This window comes from Nomascus leucogenys, chromosome 22a (genome assembly GCF_006542625.1).
Source record: "Nomascus leucogenys isolate Asia chromosome 22a, Asia_NLE_v1, whole genome shotgun sequence".
In the NCBI taxonomy this organism is placed as follows: Eukaryota; Metazoa; Chordata; class Mammalia; order Primates; family Hylobatidae; genus Nomascus; species Nomascus leucogenys.
This window is the reverse complement of record NC_044402.1, coordinates 26,924,252-26,947,626: the sequence shown is the minus strand read 5'-3', so window position 1 is coordinate 26,947,626 and position 23,375 is coordinate 26,924,252. Positions and strand designations below refer to the sequence as shown.

General features: G+C 40.6%; 1 protein-coding gene across 30 annotated transcripts in view; it reads left to right on the top strand.

Moving 5' to 3' along the window:
- NRXN3 (neurexin 3) overlaps positions 1-23,375 on the top strand; it is a 1,697,203-nt gene that overhangs the window by 464,998 nt on the left and 1,208,830 nt on the right. For 16 of the 30 annotated variants that reach the window (XM_030804216.1, XM_030804194.1, XM_030804191.1 and 13 more), the window contains 3 exons: positions 17,040-17,341; positions 21,188-21,211; positions 23,081-23,242. In XM_030804216.1, coding sequence (XP_030660076.1) covers positions 17,040-17,341; positions 21,188-21,211; positions 23,081-23,242 — 488 coding nt within the window. The remainder of the gene's footprint in view (positions 1-17,039; positions 17,342-21,187; positions 21,212-23,080; positions 23,243-23,375) is intronic. The other 14 variants (XM_030804215.1, XM_030804199.1, XM_030804204.1 and 11 more) reach the window with 1 other exon arrangement.

Here is a 23,375-nt window from a genome sequence, read left to right as displayed (position 1 = left end):
ATACAGAGGACACTTGTGATCCCAAATTAAAACAATTGCAAAAGCAAAAGCAGTTTATTCATGGTGGTGTACAATGATAACTGATAATGAGCTGGATGACTGTGAGGTGCTATGGAATCTCAAAGACTCTTCTGAATTCTCAAAGGGAGTTCACCTTATTCATAGGATGACTTTAGGTTAGCAGAAAATAATGACTTTAAAAAGTATTATACTGTAACAATGAATACATTACTTATATTGTTCATGTAATTACTAGTTCTTCAAAAACCAAAATGCCAAATTTAAAATGATTAGAAATTAATAGCTAACAAAAACATCGCACTAACTCAATGCCCTTTATTTGCCAATGATTCTAGCTAATGGAGAGTTTTTACTTGATGTGCTTTATTTTTTACCTTCTGACATCTGATCCATGTAGAGTGACCAGCCATCCTGGTTTTCTAGGAAGCAGCTATTTTAGCACTGAAACTCCTAGTGAACTTCACATTTCTAGGCAAATTGGGATGGCTGGTTACTCTACTTGAAGCACCTGGTGGACCTCTTTTCAGGACAGCACCATGTTTAGACTAACATCTGACTGACAACTCAAAAAGAAAAGAATCTCTGGTTCCAGATTATTTGTAACTTTTGGATCTTGTTGACAAAGAAAATTTTTATGAAAAAAGAAAATAGAGTTGGCTACTTTTCTATTTATTTAAATAATAACATTAACAAATTTTGTCTATCCTTGCCATCATTTTATAAGACAGGAAATTACAAAACCAAAAAAGTAGAAAGGAGTAGAATGTAAGTTTTACAAGGGTTCCAGAGTGATGTGTTTATCACTACGTTCCCAGTGCCTAGCAGTGTGTGGTGTGGCATAGATCCTACATAAATATTTGTTGAATAAATGAACAGTGTATAAATTTAGCTTTTATTACAAATGTACTACACTCTTCTTATTTTTCTTTCTTTCTTTTTTTTTTTTTTTGTTGTTTTTGAGACGGAGTCTCATTCTGTCGCCCAGGCTGGAACGCAGTGGTGCGATCTTGGCTCACTGCAAGCTCCGCCTCCTGGGTTCACGCCATTCTCCTGCCTCATCTTCCAGCGTAGCTGGGACTACAGGCGCCTGCCACCACGCCCGACTACTTTTTCTGTATTTTTAGTAGAGCTGGGGTTTCACTGTGTTAGCCAGGATGGTCTCGATCTCCTGACCTCATGATCCGCCCACCTCGGCCTCCCAAAGTGCTGGGATTACAGGCGTGAGCCGCTGCACCCGGCCATTTTTCTAAATGTATTATAGATTGATGAAAACTTTCCCTTAGACCATTGCTTGGGGATCAATAATTGAAATCTAAGTCTGTGGACTGTAGAGTTTTTTGATAGTAAGTTTTTATTGTAAATTATTTTAATGGCATTCTGTTGTTTATCCTAGTCTCATGTTCATTATAGTTGGTGTGGTCAACCTCTCATGAGATAATTACTCGGATAAGACCAAGTTTCTGTGCCTTTAAATCAGAGAATCAGGTTCATTTAACGTCCTCTTAGAACTCAACTTCTATACGTAGCAAGATACATCTTTGCAGATACCTACATGGAGATTTCACTACATCTGGCAGGGATGAGCCACCGGTCCTCATTTTCTTAATTCCTGGACAATGTTTTTGTTTATTCTAACCAAGTATTCGTGCTTTTCTTTGTTCTGATTCATTCATCTACAAAGTGTGGTCAGAAACCTTGACCAACTGCTGATATTGAGAGGTGACAGTATGCTGGCAGTCCTCAAAGCCCTCGCTCGCTCTCGGCACCTCCTCTGCCTGGGCTCCCACTTGGGCGGCACTTGAGGAGCCCTTCAGCCCACCGCTGCACTGTGGGAGCCCCTTTCTGGGCTGGCCAAGGCGGGAGCCGGCTCCCTCAGCTTGCAGGGAGGTGTGGAGGGAGAGGCGCCAGCGGGAACCGGGGCTGCGCCCGGTGCTTGCAGGCCAGCTGGAGTTCCAGGTGGGCGTGGGCTTGGCAGGCCCTGCACTCAGAGCAGCCGGCCGGCCCTGCCAGCCCCAGGCAATGAGGGTCTTAGCTCCCGGGCCAGCAGCTGTGGAGGGTGTACTGGGTCCCCCAGCAGTGCCAGCTCACTGGTGCTGCACTCAATTTCTCGCCAGGCCTTAGCTGCCTTCCCGCGGGGCAGGCCTCAGGACTGCAGACCACCTTGCCTGAGCCTTACCCCGCCTCTGTGGGCTCTTGTGCAGCCTGAGCCTCCCCGACGAGCGCCGCCCCCTGCTCCATGGCGCCCAGTCCCATCGACCACCCAAGGGCTGAGGAGTGCGAGCGCATGGTGCGGGACTGGCAGGCAGCTCCACCTGCAGCCCCAGTGCAGGATCCACTGGGTGAAGCCAGCTGGGCTTCTGAGTCTGGTGGAGATGTGGAGAACTTTTATGTCTAGCTCAGGGATTGTAAATACACCAATCAGCACCCTGTGTCTAGCTCAAGGTCTGTGAATGCACCAATCGACACTCTGTATCTAGCTGCTCTGGTGGGGCCTTGGAGAACCTTTATGTCTAGCTCAAGGATTGTAAATACACCAATTGGCACTCTCTATCTAGCTCAAGGTTTGCAAACACACCAATCAGCACCCTGTGTCTAGCTAGAGGTTTGTGAATGCACCAATCACACTCTGTATCTAGCTGCTCTGGTGGGGCCTTGGGGAACCTTTGTGTGGATACTCTATCTAACTGATCTGATGGGGACGTGGAGAACCTTTATGTCTAGCTCAGGGATTGTAAACGCACCAATCAGCGCCCTGTCAAAACAGACCACTGGGCTCTACCAATCAGCAGGATGTGGGTGGGGCCAGATAAGAGAATAAAATCAGGCTGCCCGAGCCAGCAGTGGCAACCCGCTGGGGTCCCCTTCCACACTGTGGAAGCTTTTTTCTTTCGCTCTTTGCAATAAATGTTGCTACTGCTCACTCTTTGGGTCCACACTGCTTTTATGAGCTGTAACACTCACCGCGAAGGTCTGCAGCTTCACTCCTGAAGCCAGTGAGACCACAAACCCACTGGGAGGAACGAACAACTCCAGACGCGCTGCCTTAAGAACCGAAACACTCACCGTGAAGGTCTGCAGCTTCACTCCGGAGCCAGCGAGACCGCGAACCCACCAGAAGGAAGAAAGTCCCAACACATCCGAACATCAGAGGGAACAAACTCCAGATGCGCCACCTTAAGAGCTGTAACACTGCGAGGGTCCGCGGCTTCATTCTTGAAGTCAGTGAGACCAAGAACCCACTAATTGCGGACACAATATGTACAAATATCACAACTTCTCTAAGTCTGGGATCTCCTACCATAGTTGAGATATCCAAATCGTTCACAGTTTTGTTGTAACTCATGGATTAAAAAAATCATTGATAAATCATACCCGGTATTTCTGAAGAGGTTTAGAATTTTGGTTTCATGGATAGCATAGGAAATGCAAATATCCATCACAAATGTCTTTACAAGCTACAAAATTAAACCAATTTGAATCTTCATTTCAGAAAGTCTTAATACTCTCAGTTTTGTTGTTCTTTTTAATCACAAATCAACTAACCATTTCCCTTTCTGCAGCTACCTTGGCACAATCCCTGAGCATATTTCTGAGCTTAGCCCTCTGGTGTCATAGCTCTGATTCTAGCTGTTTGGCCATGGTTGGGGTTGTTGGGGTGTTGCAGCATCTGTAAATGGTTAAAGGAGCACTAGAGTCAATGTATCAGGCTCACGCCTGTAATCCCAGCACTTTGGAGGCTGAGGGGGGAGGATCAGGGAGGTTCAGGAGGATCAGGTCAGGAGATCAAGACCATCCTGGCTAATTCGGTGAAACCCCGTCTCTACTAAAAAAAGGTACAAAAAATTAGCTGGGCATAGTGGTGGGTGCCTGTAGTCCCACCTACTCTCAGGAGGCTGAGGCAGGAGAATGGCGTGAACCCAGGAGGCAGAGCTTGCAGTGAGCTGAGATCACACCACTGCACTCCAGCCTGGGCGACAGAGCGAGACTCCATCTCAGAAAAAAAAAAAAAGTGGATTTCCTTATTTATGCTCTCATAATTAAGATTATTTTAGCATTTACATCATGTAGTGAATATACACAATTCCCATGATTTTTTCCTATTGTTTTATGATCCGTATTTATATCCCAAAGTATATGGTTAATACCTCTAAGTATTTGCTGAAAATCTAGCCTCGTTGAGCAGATAGAGGTCCCTTTAGCAGCTGTTGAAGGGTGCTTATACTTTACAAAATCAGATAATGTATGTGAAAGTGGTTTGGAATATGTGACATGCTATGCAACGTGTATTTTTTTTTTAAAGAAATGAATAGCTCATCTCCCACAGGCATATTATTGACAGGGATCTTTGCAAAAGATACACAAACCTAAATAGGAAGCAGCATGATCTAATGGAAAGCATATAGTCTTTGGAGGTTAACACTGGCTTGTATTTTGGATCTTCTTCCAACTAGAAATATTAGAAGGATTCAGTCTCTTCTGAGCCTTAGTTTTATCATCCGAAAAATGGGCTAGTAAACTTTATTTCACAGGGCTTTTGTGAGGGATAAATAAGAAATATACAAGCATCCTAATAAAAAGTTCTCATTTCAGATGAAATATGAGCATGTAGATATGCTATCTCTATTAATAATTCATTTGTTCTGTGTTGTTTTGAACTCTTGTAACTTTAAATCACTAAAACAGGTTAATTCTTGTCAAATGCTATGTATATCGTGTTTGTTTCATCGGAGCATAATACAGGTTCAATAAATGTTAATTTCCTGTTCTTTGTATGCTATAGCAAAAATAAAAAATCTTCTGATGCTTAAAAAGACTGATAATAGTTGGCCAGGAGCAGTGGTTCATGCATGTAATCCCAACACTTTGGGAGGCTGAGACGGGCAGATCATGAGGTCAGGAGATTGAGACTGTCCTGGCTAACACGGTGAAACCCTGTCTTTACTAAAAATAAAAAAAAAAAAATTAGCCGGGCATGGTGGCAGGTGCCTGTAGTCCCAGCTACTTGGGAGGCTGAGGCAGGAGAATGGCATGAACCTGGGAGGCAGAGCTTGCAGTGAGCCAAGATCGTGCCACTGCACTCCAGCCTGGGCTACAGAGCGAGACTCTGTCAAAAAAAAAAAAAAAAAAAAAAAGACTGGTAATAGTCTGAGATGAAGAAATGACAAAAATGAAATAAATACTTTCTTCTAGTTTTACACACAATATTAGTACTCTAATGGAATATGCAATCACTAAAGATTTTCTTCTTTATTTAGGTTTCTTGAATCAGGTCACTGATTTTTAAGTCTGTGTCCATTTTAGAGAACTCTCCCTCCCCACTCCCCTTCAACATATCCCATCCTCTTTCACCTCTCCATTCAGATTCTTTCATTTAATTATTTCAGACCCTGGGAATTAGCAGTCCCTTCTTGAAAGCCTTGGAATGGGGCAGTTTTAATTTTTATTAGTATCAGCTTCCTCCTCCTCACTGCCATATTTACTTCTTTGGGAGGAAAAGGAAGAGCATATGTAGCTATAAAAGAAGACATAGCCCAGGTTTCCAGGATTTGCACCTCCACATTGGTAAATTTTCCCAGTCTGTGTCTCCGAACAGGATTTTAATCACCTGGGCTCTTGTCCTTGGCACTGAAAGCTTTAAGAGTACTGCAGAAATGGTAAATTAACCACATTTAACAAAATAGAAAGTTTTCATTGTGTCATAAAAAGCCTTATTGATCTTGTTCAGGCATTGACTCCAGGTCCTTTTAACAAGCCACTCTGTCTAGACTTGCAGGCTGGAGCCCACAGTGCTAACAAAGGAGGAGCTGGGCTGCCCTCCCTCCCCCTGCAGGGGAAGGCTAAGAGGATGGGCACAGATTAGGCTTCTCAATGGGGATTTTCTCAAAGAACTAGCATGATTTTATTCTGCTGTGGAAAGGAAAAGCATTAGGAGGCTTGTGGCAGATGTACCTGTCACTTATTGCAGACTCCAGCCTTGTTTGACTGTCTGTATCTGCTGTGGAACTATCCCATCGTAACAGATTAACATGTCTTCCATATCCCTCAGATTCCAGCAACATTTCCTCCTCTTGCCCTTAGGAAGGTAGGCTGACCTCTGATGCCAAGGCACTGAGCAGTGGGTCTCCAGAAAGAGCGTGGAAAGCAACAACGGGGCAGGAGGAGGAATTGGCAACTTTAGAATCACTGTGACCAACTCAACTTCATTTCAATTCAATTCTGCAGGTCTCTTTGCTTAACAAATTCTGGGTAAACAGGAGATTTTGAAAAGGCAAGAAAAATTGCTGCTTACAGCGTATGGTTAAAAAGTTGACATCCATAAATCAAATAACCAAAGAATCATTCAAGATTTATTGGGTGGTTAGATGTTTTATTGGCAGCAGAGATTTAACTTTTCAAAAAATGATGCAGTATTTCAAACATAAAACATGTAGAACCTATAGTAGAGGATATTGCAAACATTGCTTTACCCATCACTCAGATTGAACAAATCTTAATGTTTTGCCATTTTTGCTTTATATCTTTTTGTAAAGACTTAGTCATGTTCGAATACCTCCCTGGTTCCATTTATTCTCTTCCTCCTCCTACGTAACCACTACCTGAAGTTGATGGGGAGATTTTCTGTATACATATTTCTTATTCTTGTTACATATGAATAGAGCTGTAGTATCAAATAATTAGTGATCACTATATAGCTATGTATGTGTATGTGTATATATATATATATATATATAAATTAGTGGAGGTCAATTTTATCAGCCCCTCATCATTTATATTCATTGTTCTCTATATATTCTGGGCTGAAGGAAGGACATGTTAAGTAAAATTCTTTAATACCTTATACTTCCCTGTTCATCACCCAATCAAAAGTTGGTACCACCTCTAGATCCCACTTTCCTATTTTAGGATCAGAAACCATTTGGCTCCTAAAATATTTGTAGGAAGTTTCACATAATATCTGATTGTCTTGTTTGCTCTAGATACTTAAAGGTGGGGAGTTTTACTGAAAATATAATTTAATTGTAGATTTATTAAAGCAGGAAGTAGATTACATTGTCTTCTAAGATTTCTTCTGATACTATGGTGATAATTGTTACAGAGAATTCTTTACTCGTTTTCATCTTGGACTAAAGAGATATTTGATAGAAATAAACATTTTAAAGTTCATATGGTAAAAAATTCATACTTATTGCTTTGAAATATCTAAATATCTGTATGAGTTTTCCCAAATTCTGTAAACCTTCATGACTTCTATATTATTTTCTAAACATGTATGTGTGAATATAGTGAGTATCTAATTTTGGTAGTAATTAGGGTTGATATGTGTGCTACTGTATATAAAAAACATTTCAGATGCTCTACTTCAGGCTCTAGATTCATTGTGGATATTTTTCATTATTATTAATTTTGTTTGTATCAAAATTATACAAAAATATACAGTGTTACTAGGGACACAGACCTCTCCTCTCCAGGTCTGTGTCCCTCCTAACATTTTTGTCCTTATGAAGTCCACAGAATGTAGTGTGACAGCATGGCATTTGCTATTCCAGTATAATCGCCTTAGTTATTGAGTACTTTTGATGATTCTTTTTGGTCTTAGCCAAGGGTGAAAGGATATGTAAGTTTGTAAGTATGTATATATTCTACAATTTTTTTTTGTTCAAAAACTTCAAAATTCAATATGAAACTTATTTGTAGGAAGTCAATTCTGGTTAAGTTCTCCACCATCCTAATTACTCATATACTCTGTGTAACTTCAAGAAATGTATTTTTAGGAAACACTGTGGGCTAGAGCTGGCTTTGACATTATTGATATATTTTCTTGTCATTGAACTCATGTGGCTCCAGATGTGCCTATTATCCCTCCAGTCATAGTGAAAGCAACCCAAGGACCAGTTTGATATCCTGAATTTCTCCTGATACCATTATTTCGGCGCCTATTTCAATATTTGTTGAGCGCTTAGGTGACAACCGTAACATTTCCCTCTGATTTCTGAACTGATTGTGTAATAGACATAAGAGTCAAATCATAATTGTGTCAAGGATCCAAATATCAGTTCTATTGCTGGTAGAGTTAGAGGATGTGGCTTTTACTGCAGTAAAATTGGGCTTCTTTATAATTTTTCCCTTGAATTAAACTCACCTACTCAGCAACAGGTAGAAGAGCCGGAAAACTGCAGGCCTTCTTCCATAAGGGCAGAGTTTACTGCGGTAAGGATTACTGCATGGGACGCCCTAAAGGAGAACTCACAAGCCTTGTAGAAAGAAATAGAGTAAAAGGCAGGTCACCTGGGAATAGTGACTATCTAATTACGAAATGTAGAACTAGGGTATCGACCCTTACTACAGCACCAAGCAGATGAATCACTGCAGGAGAATGAATAAAGGAGACATGGTCAAAGTGTTACTCCAAAATTACTCTCTTCTGGGGAATGGGGAGGAAATGGTCTCGTGGAGTCATGGGGGCAGGAAAATGGATTCCCCTCTGTAAGATGGAGTGCACTATTTGTGTTCAATGATTGTTTGATTGACTGACCCATAATTAAAATGAGAAACGAAGACTGAAAGGAGCATAATTACAGTGTTGCTTATATGGATCTGGTGGTTGATGAAAAGTAAAATGTACAGTACGTTACGTAAATTATTATAAGTGGGAAGACAGGCATGCGCAGTACAATTGGCTCAGGTTGTGTATTTCTTTTTTTATTTCTTTTTTTTTTTTTTTAGCAATATCCATCCTATCTTAGAAATGTCTCCTGGATCCCTATATTACACAAATTATCATAAGTGGGAAGACAGGCAGTACAATTTTGTGCAGTACAATTGGCAAACAATTGGCTCATGTTTTGTGTTTTTTTTTATTTTTTATTTTTTAGCAATATCCATCCTATCTTAGAAATGTCTCCTGGCTCCCTCTTCACCTCTCTAGCCATTTGTCCACCCACTGGACCCCTGGTACAATACAGCTATAATTGTGCCACTCATTAGCTGAATTTCTTCTCTGTTAATTCCCCATCCCCAGTCCTCAAGAATGTTGTAGAGAAGGCCCCTGTCTGCATCTTGAACCTATACACATGTCCATTGCCCTAGCCACCTAGCACTTTTCACCTTCTCCTAAATACTCTGTGCTCTTCTAATGACCACACCAATGGATATGCTGTTTCTTCTAATTAGCATTTCATTCCTCCCTTTGTAGGTAAACTCCTATTCGTAACTCAAGACACATTTTAAGTATGACCTCCTGTATGGAACCTTCTCTTATGCCCAGGGTCAGTTATTCCCTCTTCTGTGTGCCTATATCACCTACCAAACACTTACTACACTGGTAATTATTTGCTTGTGCATGCCTTCTCAACAACAACGATAGCTAACACTTCTATGGCTGGGAACTGGGCCAAGAACTTTATTGTATTCCTGCCTCACAGCAACTCTATGAAATATGTACTATGATTATTCTCATTTTGTAGATTAGGGAAAGAAGGGTTAGAGAAGTTAAGTAATAAGCTAGAGTTCCATAGATTTAGATAAGTTTCAGAGCTGGGTGTCAAACCCGTGTCTGTCTGATTCAAAGCTTTTATCATTACAGTTCATAACGTAAGTCCACTGTTCAACCAGGCCGAGGGCCCTGTTAACATGAATCCGTTGTCAGGGCCTGGCACATAGCAGGCATTCAGAATTTTTTAGCTTTACAATTTCTTTTTTTCTGTAAAATGTCAGCTAATGATTTATACTTACAAGGTTGCGATGTAACTTAAGTGCATTCAGCACTGAACACATTACCTGGTGCATAGTAGGCACCTGTGAATCTTTTCTTTTTAAGTGAATAAACAAAAATATAACTTTTATTGTAATGCAGTTAACAGCAATTCAGTCTTTAGGATACCACTAGCTTTCTAGTGATTTCAGTGAAGCGTGGTTTTCCAGGCCATTTTTCTGTGGACGGAGGCAGCTTCCCTCACCAGGATGCTGGCTGTTTATTTTCCAAGTGACAAGTTGATTTACTATTTTCCTTCTCATCACTTTCAAGAAGCATCTGCAGGCTAGTGAGTGACCCAGGCAGTGCGGAAAAGTCCATTTATTTCTCTGCTGCATCTTTCCTACAGAGAGTCTGAGGATAAGGGTTGGAAATGGCCTCAGGAGGTAAGATTTCCTGTGTATTTTCTTTTGTAGTGCAGGATTGCTCAGGGTGACACAATTTCCTGTCTGCTGGTACACTCTGCTTTTAAAATACCTGTGTGATGGGATGTGGCAGGTAAAGGATTTTGTTGTTTGTCCTTGGGGGATGGCTCTGCAGCTTGATCTCTCTTAATGCTTTCTTTGGCCCTAAAATACACTGTAAGGGAAATGAGACAGGGAGAGCCAAGAGTGCAGTTCACTTGTGCAATCTTTTGCCTTTTAACACAATCATTCTGTTCCTCCCTAAATTCTAGCAGGAAATGTCATTCAGTGTACAATAGAATTCACTCCACTAAAAGGATTTCTACTTTCCCCTCATTTTTGCAAATATGATCATCTCACAGCTCAGCAGATAACTTGGATGTCTGCTCACAGCTTCCTAAGAGGCTCTTAGAGGTAGGTGTTCCTGTTCAGTGTACTGGATTCTTAGCAGGTTGGATAGTAAGGAAACAGACTTGTAGAGGAACAAACTCATATTTGCCTTGTTTTTTGGCCAGCAAAATACTCAAATTGCTGTTTTAGCTCAAGATACCTTTCAGCACTGAGGGTATATGCAGCCCCTCCATCCCCCAGGAATGAGTAGAATTGTGCAGTCGTGGACTTATTCCCTAGACGTTTATTTCTGCAGTTGTGTACCCTTTTCCCTTGGACCCATTACTTCTTTTGTAATTACTGAGGCTTCTTTGCCTGGAAAGCACTGGCTAGAATTGGGTGATCTGTGAGTTCACGACTTGAGAACCTCCAACCTCTGATTGCAGTTGCACTGGTGGAGAAGGCACAATATAGCCCCTGCTGAGTTTGTCTTCACAGAGAGTAAATGAGTTCACAGGCTGGCCACAAGACCACAGGCCATCTCTTTGCCTAGCAGGCAAGGCAATAGTAGCCCATTTGTTTTTGTGCCTTGTTAGTTTCCAGGTGGGCCAGGCCAGGATGGGCAGCCAGGTTATCTTTGCATGAATACAGACTAAAGTACTGCACTGCGCTGCTGTATGAGACCAATTTGAAGGACAAAGGCTTCATGCTACAATGAGAACAATTTCGCTGTGTCTCTGAAGCTCATCATCAGGAAGCTGGCTCCCCCTCCTTTTCTGGAGCTTAGCAGGTGTTCTTCACAGGACCACTGGCTACAGCCATTTCAGAGGGGTCAGCATTTTAACGGGCTCTTCTAAGTATCTAAAAATTCCATTTCCGAGGCTCTCTGTTGGAGGTAAAGAGTGTTATCTTCTCAGATTGGCTTTTTTCAGCTTGGGGCTGAGAATTTGGAAAGAAAGTCAACGTACTCCCCTACTTGCCTGCTTGGTTTCCTGCTGCCTACCAGGGCTCTTACCTCCCATTGGTAGTAGTTTTACCTTTCAACAGGTTGAACTTCATGCAGCTGCAGAATATCAGGTATAGGGTGCTAGGCATCTGCTTTGGGAATCTGAGTTCCTGGCAAAGTAGTGGTATGCTGTAGTAGCAAAAGCAATGGAATGAAAATCATAGCGTTACAGTTTTGGAAATGGCACTCCGTAGTACCTTGTACGACCCCTGTAAACTCTATGTGTCTCTATTTCCTCACATTGGTGTAATTATAGCAAAATGACCTCACAGAGCATTGAGAGAATACAAATAATGATTAAGAAGGCATTTGGAAATCCATGACACGTTTAGATGCATGTAAATACCTGCTTGCAAATGGCCCTAGAATCCTTCTTTATCAATGCCTGACATGTTTTCATTTTCAGTCCTTTCTTGACTAATTCTTTGTCTTTTTCTGTCAAATTTTGCCTTTGGTCTTTGGCTTTCCAATGATTGCACTTGGACCTTAAGTTATCCACACTTTGGTTTCCTCCTGTGTCCTCTGGCTTGCTGGTGCCTCTGCCTCTCTTAGATTGTTCTGCTAGGAACTTCTGCTTACATTCTTGCCCAGTGAAGTGCAAACCTCACTATATCCAGGAACTATATCAACATCTAGGCTGAACCAGTTCCAGGCAACCCCTGAAAAAGTAGTTCAAATGTATTTCTAAAAGATTATGCAATCTCTTAAAAATACAGGTTGAATCCTTCTATCCCTCTCAGTAAAATTATGCAGTGGTTCCCCATAACTTATAGAAGTTCAAATTCTTTGCCCTTAAAGCCCAGTTTGGGTTTTTAAGACACCAAGCCATTAGGAATGTCAGGCCTAATTAAACAGTTATATGCATTTTCCCCACACTTCTTAGATTGCATAGTAATAAAATATAACACTGAGTATTTTAGTCTGCTTTGGAATTTCTCAGAGAAATAGAGTGATTATTATATAAATTATAAGTTGGGTGTCTTTTAGGGGGAAAGGAGTGAAGAATAGAATTAAGTAAATGCTTATTAATACTAAGTATATATCAGTATTGAATTAACCAGCCATTTGAAAGATCAGTACTTTATATATCTTATACAAACTGATTTAAAATCTTCAGTTATACATATCTAGAGTGCATCTAGTGTTTAATCAATTGGACGCTTACGAATAATGGGTAAATGATTTGTTGTCATACAGAGTTGAGCTTTGCTTTTCATGCAGTGAGAATAACACTTTTCATTTTTACACTTATGCAATTGATTGTAAACTTTGGGATGATATAATTTAAATGGATCTAAACAGTCCATTAGCTATGTCAGTGCCTCCTCTCTTGCCAAGCTGTAGTTTTATGCTAAGCTGTTGTGTATTGTGTTACATAATGCCCTGCATTCATTTTCTCCACCTGTTTAGCTTGAATGAATACAAGGTGACTGCATTGTCTCTTCAACCTCCTTCACAGTATAAACACCAAGTATAAAAAACAGATTTTTGGGTGCTATTTTGTTTTTTCTAATGGAGGATTCAAAGGATTGAATAAAGGTAGAAATGCATGTTTGTCACTATTTGGTTTTGCCCATTTTAGTTACCCTTACTGTCAACTTAATATGGTTTTCAAGGTGATAAGAGAGTGGTTGAGTCTCAGCTACTGGAAGGAAATTAAGATAGATTGGAGGTCTTAGAAGAAAAATCATGTCAGTTGTGCAAATGTACAAAACAGTGATTTCTTCAAGGTCCTCATTTTTTTCTCCTTCTCCTTTCTAGTCCTTGATTTGCTCTTTTAAAGACTGGGTTATCGGTAGGCGGAGCTTGCAATGAGCAGAGATCGTGCCACTGCACTCCAGCCTGGGTGACAGAGCGAGACTCCATCTCAAAAAAAAAAAAAAAAAAAAAAGGACTGGGTTATGCATTGCTAGTGTCTCTTACCCCATAACATGTAGGGGAAAATTATTCCATCACTTGAAAATCATATAAATTTGCTTATGTAGGATACGATTCAGAGAGAAGCTTTCAGTTGTCTATTGTTTGTTGACCAATGGAGGAGATATCCCAACAGGGTAATGCTGATCTTGGTAGCCTCCTCTGACTCAGGGAAGAGGTAAACTGAGAAAATTCTTCGTTGGATGAAAAGATTGGGAAGGTTGTGAATGGTTACAGCAATTTCTGTTAAATATTTGCAAAGGAAAGCACTTGGCCACATAAAATCTTCGTTGGTATATTTGCATGGAGATTAGCATAAATATGCATGTGATTTGCATAGGCCTTTTCCTCCTCATGTTGGTTTTAGTTCTTATTTATTTATGGTGATATTCTCTTCTCTACACTGATGCCATTTTTCCCCCATGGCCTCCCACATAAAAGAAGTGTTTTTGCTTTAAATGCAGATCTAGGGGCTGAAAGGGAAACATTTGGTGAATGAGTGATTCACGTAAGGTGAGAGGAATTGGTTTCTGGCTCAATTTATTCAAAGTTTGGAATGGTTTGTCAGTCAATGCACAGTTCCATGGAATCATTTGTGGCCTTTGACAAGACAAGTAGGTGCATCTGGAATATCCAGAGTGATGGGCAAAGGGAAGATAATGAATACTTAGACTAAGAAAAGCCCAGATGTGCCCCAAGCCCAGAGTACCACAAACTAACTGTGATGTCTCGGGCAACTCACTTATTTCTAGTCATCAATTTCTTCCTTAATAAAATAAGGGCATTAAATCAGGCCATCTCTAAAATCCCTTATAGCTCTAAAATTTATTATTTTGACAGACTTCTTGCCCTAATTATATAAAAAATATTAAGCACCATGTAGCACCTTAAATAATATCTGGTGCCTTGCTGTTCTGTGTCAAACTTTTCCCCTTTGAAGGGTACTGGATGATTAATTTAAGCTCTCTTTATAGGCACTACTTTCCTTGCTCATTTATCTCAGTTCAGTGGGCACACAAGGTATAACTTAAATGTTTATAGAAGACACCCATTAATATACCACTTGTGGTGCCAAGGACATGCACAGTAGTTGGCTCTGCGGACATCCATGTCTGTAGAAAAAGAGCTTAGTTGTGATAATGCCATTTGATTTGTCACCTTCTACTCTAGATCAGGGTCACCTCCAGGTCTCCTGAACAGGGGCTTGTCCAATTGCATTTTAACAAAGACGTTTCTTCAGAAATGAGGGGAGAGATCATGACAATAGACAGAACACTTGGGGATTGGATAGATCTACTCCAAACATGCAGACAGTGTCGAATTTCTGCTTTATTATTTTTTTGGGGGCTATTTCTGCTAAAATTCAGCATAAGTTATGGGCTAACTACTTATACCTGTGCAAGCTACCCTGTGAGCATTTATAGGTGAACAGGTCTCTTTTGCTTATACCAGTGTGTGTGCAAGCAGACATATGCAGGTAGATACATATAACTGGGCTGCTCTGAAACACACAAGAGAAACTTGATCTCTTCTTTAACTCCCTGGAGTAGGAAGCTGAGGTTGATGTTTTAATGATGTCATAATGCTAAGATTAATTTAACAATATGTAGTGGGTAGTAGTCTTTTCACATTATAAAATATCTCCTTTTTACAGCTCTTACTTTATGATGAGAAAATATTTATTTTGCCTAAGAAATTTACCTGGGGCTGTAATGGTTAATACAGATCTGAGTTGAAGTGGACTTGGCTTTGGTTAATAAGCCTGGAGTGTAGTTCCAGCAGGGAAAATAGAATTCTCTCAACCTTATTTTGTAGCCTCCAATCTTTAGAGGTAAACTGTATATCTCAACTATTGTTGCCATTTTCTTTTAGTAATGAGGTGCTTTTGATAGCTTTTGACCAACTCTGGTATGAAGTAGACCATTCTAAGTAAGGCTATCTGGCAAGAAGACAAATGGAAGGTCATAACACTGTGTGTCAAAATTATAGATCGAATCAACAAATAATTAAATAAAATATATTTCACCCTCTTACCTTGACAAATATACCTTTATAACTACTTGGAAAGCCAGGCTCAAATTTAGAATTTTTGGATTCCTTGGAGTTCCGCATTGGGAAATAGCAGTGCAAGGGGAACCAGCCAATCCCTAGTCCTCAGCCCATGGTCTACTCCCTTCTCTTCCCACCTCTGGCTTTGTCCTATATCATGAAGGGTCTGGTATGAATGCATGTGGTTGCCCCAGCCTAATGGACAAGCCCTATCCACGTCTCTGCAAATAGTCTCCCACGGCTACTCCTCAGACCTTGCAATATGTATGGTTTGCCTTTAGAAAGATAGATCCAGGGCTGGGCGCAGTGGCTCACGCCTGTAATCCCAACACTTTGGGAGGCCAAGGCAGGCAGATCACAAAGTCAAGAGATCGAGACCATCCTGGCCAACATGGTGAAACCCTGTCTCTACTAAAAATACAAATATTAGTCAGGCGTGATGTCACACACCTGTAGTCCCAGCTACTTGGGAGGCTGAGGCAGGAGAATCGCTTGAACCCAGGAGGCGGAGGTTGCAGTGAGCCGAGATCACACCACTGCACTCCAGCCTGGTGACACAGCAAGACTCAAAAAAAAAAAAAAAAAAAAAAAAGGAAATAAAAAGAAAAAGAAAAAGAAGAAAAAAGAAAAATGGATCCAGAGGCCTGCACAAGCCCTGAAAAACAGGCTTAAGGCTTTTTGGGTGGGCAATTACAGGGTCCCAGTTTATGAAATATTTTCTTGAAAGAGAATATGGGCTCCAGTAGAATGCGATCTTGGCCCCATGGAACTCTAGTTCTGTGGGGAAGGATGGTTCTGTGGGGAAGAAGAGAATGCGATCTTGGCCCTGTGGAACCCTAGTTCTGTGGCCATAGGGATAGTCCAACCAGGGTCATCTAAAACAGGATACCCTAGAGCAGGGAGTCTTGAGTTTAACAGTGGTATTGCTGTCTTATCCAAACATATCAAATTAATTCTCTTCCCCTCTCCTTACCTGCTGTATCACCTGCTCAGGTCCAACCTCCTACTTAACAACCCAGCCATGTTCCACGGGGCTTAGGACTGTACTATAGAAACCAAAGTTAGCTGAGTTATTGACAGATGAAAATCAGAGCCAGATCTTTCAGGGTAATTTATTTTTAGTTATTGGTCAATAAAAGCTACCTGGAGTTAAAGAGTCCTCTGTCAGAACAGTTAATTATCCATTCTAAACCAGCTCTTCTACAAGCATTTAAAAGCAATTCCTGAAGCAAAAGCAACTCGAGCCTCACTTGATCATTTTGCATGAAATCTCCCTTTAGGTTTTTCTTGAGAAAATTCGAAGGAAAGGCAGCAATCTCTTTTGCACCATCTTGTTTTGTCTTCTACCCTCGTGTGGACACGTCTTTTCTCTGCAGTCACTCCTGCTGCTAGTTTCCCTGGTGTTTCGATATACAACTTACAGAAGAGTTGAAGGGAGTGCTGTGTTGGTATCAGCACAAGAACAGGGCAGTGCCCCTGCGGTGTGTTCTCTTTGGTATTTGCATAGATCTGACTCTTGCCAGACAAGTGTTGAGTGCTTTCCTCTTTTCTTTTCCTATAGCTCGAGAGGAGAATGTGGCCACTTTCCGAGGCTCAGAGTACCTGTGCTACGACCTGTCTCAGAACCCGATCCAGAGCAGCAGTGATGAAATCACCCTCTCCTTTAAGACCTGGCAGCGTAACGGCCTCATCCTGCACACGGGCAAGTCGGCTGACTATGTCAACCTGGCTCTGAAGGATGGTGCGGTCTCCTTGGTCATTAACCTGGGGTCCGGGGCCTTTGAGGCCATTGTGGAGCCAGTGAATGGAAAATTCAACGACAACGCCTGGCATGATGTCAAAGTGACACGCAACCTCCGGCAGGTAATGGCTGAGGGGAGAGAATGCCTGGAAGGCTCGTCTTAGGTGGCTGGGTAGTAAGTTTGTGAAGCAAGTGACGGGCATGAGGTGGAGAGGGGTAGACATTCAGGGATGGAGATGTTAACGTGTAACTTTCTCCCAGTCTTTGCAATTTCACATGGAAAATTATTAAAATTTGTTTCTCCACATACTTCAATTCTCCCTCTGTGCTTGTTATTTAAGAAAAAAAAACCTCAGTTGTATAGATAATAAAAGTTATAAATACTTTTATTCCTTTTATTCTGCTTTCCTTTTATCATTTTCTTAATTATATTTGAATCTTATCGTATTATTGTTAAATTCAATTAAGGACGGCATTTTGTTGCTGCAGCTTTGTAGATTTTCCTCATTCTTTGAATATATGTTTTTCTTTTTAATTAAGTTAGCCATTGCCACGATGCCATAATTTTAGTTCCTTCCAGAAAAAGTCTTCCTTTTCCTCTTTTAATTTACTACCCTTTCCCAACTATTTTTTTCTTTTATATTAACCTCTAGCTTTGGAATTAATTAGCCGGGATCTTTCTGAATTCCTCTGTTTCTCTGTTCTTGATGCGGTGGTCCTACTCTATTGCCCCTGTCTCTCCCTCCGAGACTCTTCAGTTGACTGGGAGGCCTGGAAAGTGGAAGGACCCAAATAAAAAAGTCAACTTTGGAGCAGCCTTTCCTGGTTCTGTCCGTGCTTGGGAACTCCCATCGCTTGCCGATTCTAAGCAGGCACCTCCGTCAGGTGACAACATTCTCAGAAAGCTTTAGCCAAGTGAAGTTGTTTTCAATTTCATGACTAGTAATAATGATAACAATAACAATACCTCATCAGCTCACATCAGTAAAAGAAAACCATTTCCTATAAAAATCAAAGTCTGTGCTGAGACCGCCTTTTCCAGGCTGCCATTTTCACTTGGTTTTCCTATTTGCAAATCTGTCATTAAACCCAGTTGGATGGCATCCAGGCTTTATTAACCAGAAAACACTATACTTTCTGAAGTGCTTATCAAAAAGTGCTTACCAAATTTTCTTCTGCCATATGATTGATTTAATACCTTCTAATGTCAATGTGAAAGCGTAAGAAATGATAGGTGTTTGCCTTTGTTTTCTGTTTGATAAAAGTGTAACTCCTTACTAATACTAAACAAATGGTATAGGCTGGCACACATTTGAAACACATTTCCACACTTACGTATGTCAAGGAAGCCATCCTGTTGGGAGATTACATGTATCTCAGGTAAAAATGCCAAATGACACCAGACTTAGTGTCCCCAATCATCTTGACATTCATGAATCTGATATTTTTGAATCATTGTTCTATGTTTTTCCTCCAAGGCCAAAGAACCCTATTGCTAATATCTTCTTTCATCATTCCCCATCCATACTTACCCAGGAGAGAACCTCTGAACCTCTCAACTGTCAAGAGAACCCAAATCAAATATCCATTTGCTAACACATAAGGGCTTGTTACATGTGAGCTGCAGAGACTAGACCTAAAAGTGAAATACAACCTTTTGCTAGTTTTGATTGGCAGGTACAAAATAACACGCTTTAGGCATTAATCAGTGGAGGAGAGACTTTTCATGTACTTCAGAGCACAATCAGGTCATGATTCTCACCGATTTGTTTCTCTATCTCCCCCACCACCCTTCCTTGCCATTCTGGAATGATTCCAATTCTCCTGTGAAAGGCTCACTTTGGTTTCTACTAAAAACACTTTTCTAAAATAGTATCAGGCCCACTTAAGTCCTTTAGATGGAGAGAGGATAAACCAAACTGTAATTCAAATATTGTTTGTGCTGTTTTAATCAGAGCAGCTAGAGGAAAACCACCCTGGATGTTTTTCCCGCCCCTGCCCTTCGTGTTCTAAGGCCCAACTCTGCTCTGTGCCCTTGGGCAAGCCATTTGACCCTTCTCCACCACAGTCTCCATTTGCAAAATGGTGATTACAATCTTCTGCAGCCATGTGTGGTGGCTAAATATGCAAAGCACCTTATGTTCCAGAAGGATTATGAGCTCATCCGTGGTCTGGGTATAGACGTGCTGTGACGTGCACATGATCTACAGGCTGAGCATTCTGTTTCAAAGGTGACTGCATCTGTCTGGTGCCAAAGATGCAGCTAAGTGCAATTCTCTGTTCTAGACAGGGATACAGAGGCCCTACAGTATTGGGGGTATTTCTTGGCAGAGGGAGTATTAATCTTCTGTGAGAAAGCGAACCTAAAATTGAACCTCATTGAAATTCTGACTAAATTTTGCATCCAAATGCAATTTATTGAAAGAGGAAAATCTCTGAAAAGCAAAGTTGATTTTGCAAATGCAATTATTTTAATGTGAATAATATAAGATTATTATTTTGCCCATTAAAATAATATTTATAACATCTATTTGAGTTCCCTAGGATGCATTTGAATGGTGGGACCTTCCTGTCTTTTCAATTAAATTATAAATAGCTCCATAAATATTTGACAACAAACTTATAGCAGCCTTATTCATATTTTTGGTAAGATTGAATGGCTTTTATGACAAAAATTCATCTGAGTAAAGTTTACCTGGGGTTTCCCGGAGTACTTATTACCAAATGGAGCAGAACTCTCATTTCTTCCTTCGTGATCATCTATTCATGGTTTTGCCTTTAAGCCAGGTCAGGACCAAGGCCAGGTATTTCATTATGGCTTTCAATTAAAGGAAGGAATGTGGACTACCTGTATCTGTTGCAAACTATAACTGGGATTAGGGACCAAGGTAGTGAGGAATTTGTGTGTTTGTATGTGGTAGTGGGGTGGTAATTTGTCCTTGACCTTGCCTGAGTCCAAGGTCATGGCCATAACTTTCATTGCTTTACCTCTATGTGTTAACTTTTGTTAAACCACAAACACAAAACTGAGGTTACCAGTCTTCCAGTCTTCCAGAGGGCTTTTCTAATCATGTTTAACCTGCCAGTCTTCCCTGCTAGCCATACAATAAATTACATAAAAGCTTGAAAAGCATTGTTCAAGAGGAATTGGGGGAGAGAGATTCCAAGGCATTCTGGCCAAGTAAACAAATTAATGACCTTATTGAGTAATAAAGAAGATTCTAACTTTTTTTTGATACATTCTACTAATTCTAAACTGAAAGAAAAATGTTTCTCTCTGGTTGCACACATCCACAAAAATCAAATAGGCCGTAGATGTTTAATTATCTATGGAAACCTAGAGTACACTACATAAGGCAGACTTTCTATGCTACGTTTGATCTGTAAACGTTTTAAGTTTTTTCCTTTCTGGGAGGATGTCATGATCATTTATCCACATTGTAGTCATAGTCAGATGTGAAAAAAATAAACCCCAAAATATTTGTATTTCAGTTCTTTGTATCTGTTTATCTACATGTGGAATGGTACCTGTTGGGGGTCTTTCCTTTTGGAAGAGGTGGAATGGGTTTGTGTTAGAGGGTGGGAAGGGAGTGGGTGGTGTTCGTTCAGAAGAGCCCTTGGGAAGTAAGTATGGTACTAATTCTAATGGGTGAAGTCTGGTCTGAGAGAGATTTGGAAGAAGCAGGGAGCTGCAATGGCATGTAGACTGCAGCTCCTTTTCTGGCTGTGCCCCAGGTGGCATGGTTTTCCATAGAGTCCTGGTCTCATTGTCTTCCCCCCACTCTCTTTTTCTGTGTCGGGTGCCTTTTTTTTGAGAAACTAACACAAGATCATTCATGCAATGTGTCATTTTACTAACCGACTAATGTACTAACACCCTAACGACTCATCTTTGTTTTTAGTTTTTTTAATTAACAATCGTTCTGTTCACAATTTTTAATTTCCTTTCTTCCCCCTTCTCCGCAAAGCACTCAGGCATCGGACACGCTATGGTAAACAAACTACATTGTCTGGTAGATATCATTCTTATTGTCTCTTTTTTTGGGTTTGCCGTGTGTTCCCCCCTTTTCCTCTCCAACCCCCCCTTTTATCCTCTTTAGATTCATTTCTTCTTTTAAGATTTTGTTGAATTAAATGCAAGCCTTTCTTTTTCTTAAAAAAAAATGGAAGGGGATGCACTTGTCCTAAAAATGATATTTGGTTGAATTTTGTGGGGAAAGTTTCCTTTTCTCTAGTTTTCAATTTTTTTCCCCCCAAAAATGTTTTTTTTTTTTAAATCTCCATTTGGCTAAATTTATTTTCTTTTATTTTCTTATTTTACAACTTCCAAGTTACATACTAGAGACAACAGAGATTTATAGTGAGAACTTCCTTCTTTCTGTGCCTTCCTCTCCCTCTCACTCTTCCTCTTTTCTTTTTTTCTCCTTTCCCACTCCTTAGTCCCTTTTCTCTTTCCCTTTTATGTGGCCACGGCTGCCACAGGTGATCTGGGGAGGAAAGTACTCAACCTCCTAGACTCTTTCTTACCCTTCTTTTACCTTACTCCCCTACCGTGGCCAAAAGGATATCCACCAGTTATGTTCTCCATACAAACTCTGCATGGCATGTTCCTGTCTCGTGAATTTTCCTACCTGCATCAGAATTTGTTTCCTCATTTTCCTCCTCATTACTAACAACCTACCAACCATCAACCCAATTTCACTTTCTTCTCTTTTATTTTTCCCCACTCTTCATTCTCCTTTCATCTTTCATATATTTTGGGGTTGGGTTTGGACTTTTTCCTTTCTTTTCTTTTCTTTTATTTAGTAAGGGAGGTGGCAGGCAGAGAAAAGACTACCTTTTAGTTTCGAATGTTTTTTTTTCCACTTCCATCTTGTTCTTCGGTTTGTTCAATGCATGTAAGTGTGAAGCGGATTTTGATTCTTTCCCTAATTTCTCCCCACCCTTTCCCAGTTTTGTTTTTCTTCTGCCTTCTCTCTTGCTTCCAGATAATTTCTGCATGGGTGTATCGGTGTATGGTGTGTGCATGCTTTGAGGCCCCATCGTTTCTCTCTGCCCTCTGCTCCTTTCACGGATGTTGGGTAAAAGGGTGCTATTTCTTTTCTGTGGGCATTATTATTTTTGTTGTTTTGGTTATCATTCCTCATCATTCCTTTTATTGTTTTGTTAGAGTTGCCTTTTTGGTTTGGGTCATTTCTTCTCTTGGAGGTGGTGATGGGAGCCAAGGGAGGGTAGGGATTGGTGTCCTGGGGCAGTCCATGGCATGTATCATCCATGACCATATCAGAATCAAGACCCTTCTCCTTCCCTCCCTGAATGCATGTTTGTCAGCGTGGTGTGAGCCAAAAAAAAATATTAATAACAATAAAGATAAAAGAAAAGAAAAAAGAAAAGAAAAGAAAAAAGGAAAAATAAAACCATCAACAACCAAAGACCAACCCCTAACAAACTTCATCATCAAATGTCTTCTTTGCTGTTTTTCACTACCACCATGAATAACAATCATGTAAGAAATAAACAATCATTTTAGCAATGAACTGAGAGAAGTGATGTCGTCTGAGGATGGTTCCATTTTCTAGCCTGACTGTGTAAAAATTGCAATGGGTGGAACAAGGTGCCCAGCTTGGAAATTCTAACAGAGTCTTCTATGAGTCTGCAGGGAAATACTGAAGGCTTGAGACCCAGGGAGGCAGACCAGAAAATGGAACTTGGCTGCACATACCAAAATCAAATCAAATTAGAAAGTATACCTCATGAAAATCTTAATGAAAGTGATGCCACAAGTAGGGGAAGCCACTGGGTTATGATAGGATTGTAAGGTCATTGTTGGGATTTTTTTTGTCCCTATGTCCCTCCACCAGGTGACAATCTCTGTGGATGGCATTCTTACCACGACGGGCTACACTCAAGAGGACTATACCATGCTGGGCTCAGATGACTTCTTCTATGTGGGAGGAAGCCCAAGTACCGCTGACTTGCCTGGCTCCCCTGTCAGCAACAACTTCATGGGCTGCCTTAAAGAGGTAAAGTTCACCCAATTCTATTTAATGCACCATGTGATTGTTTCATTTATAAACAAATGACATGTCTAAATCAATGACTGGATCTGTCCTCAAATCTATGAGATGATAGATTGCAGCAGAAACAACCTTGAAC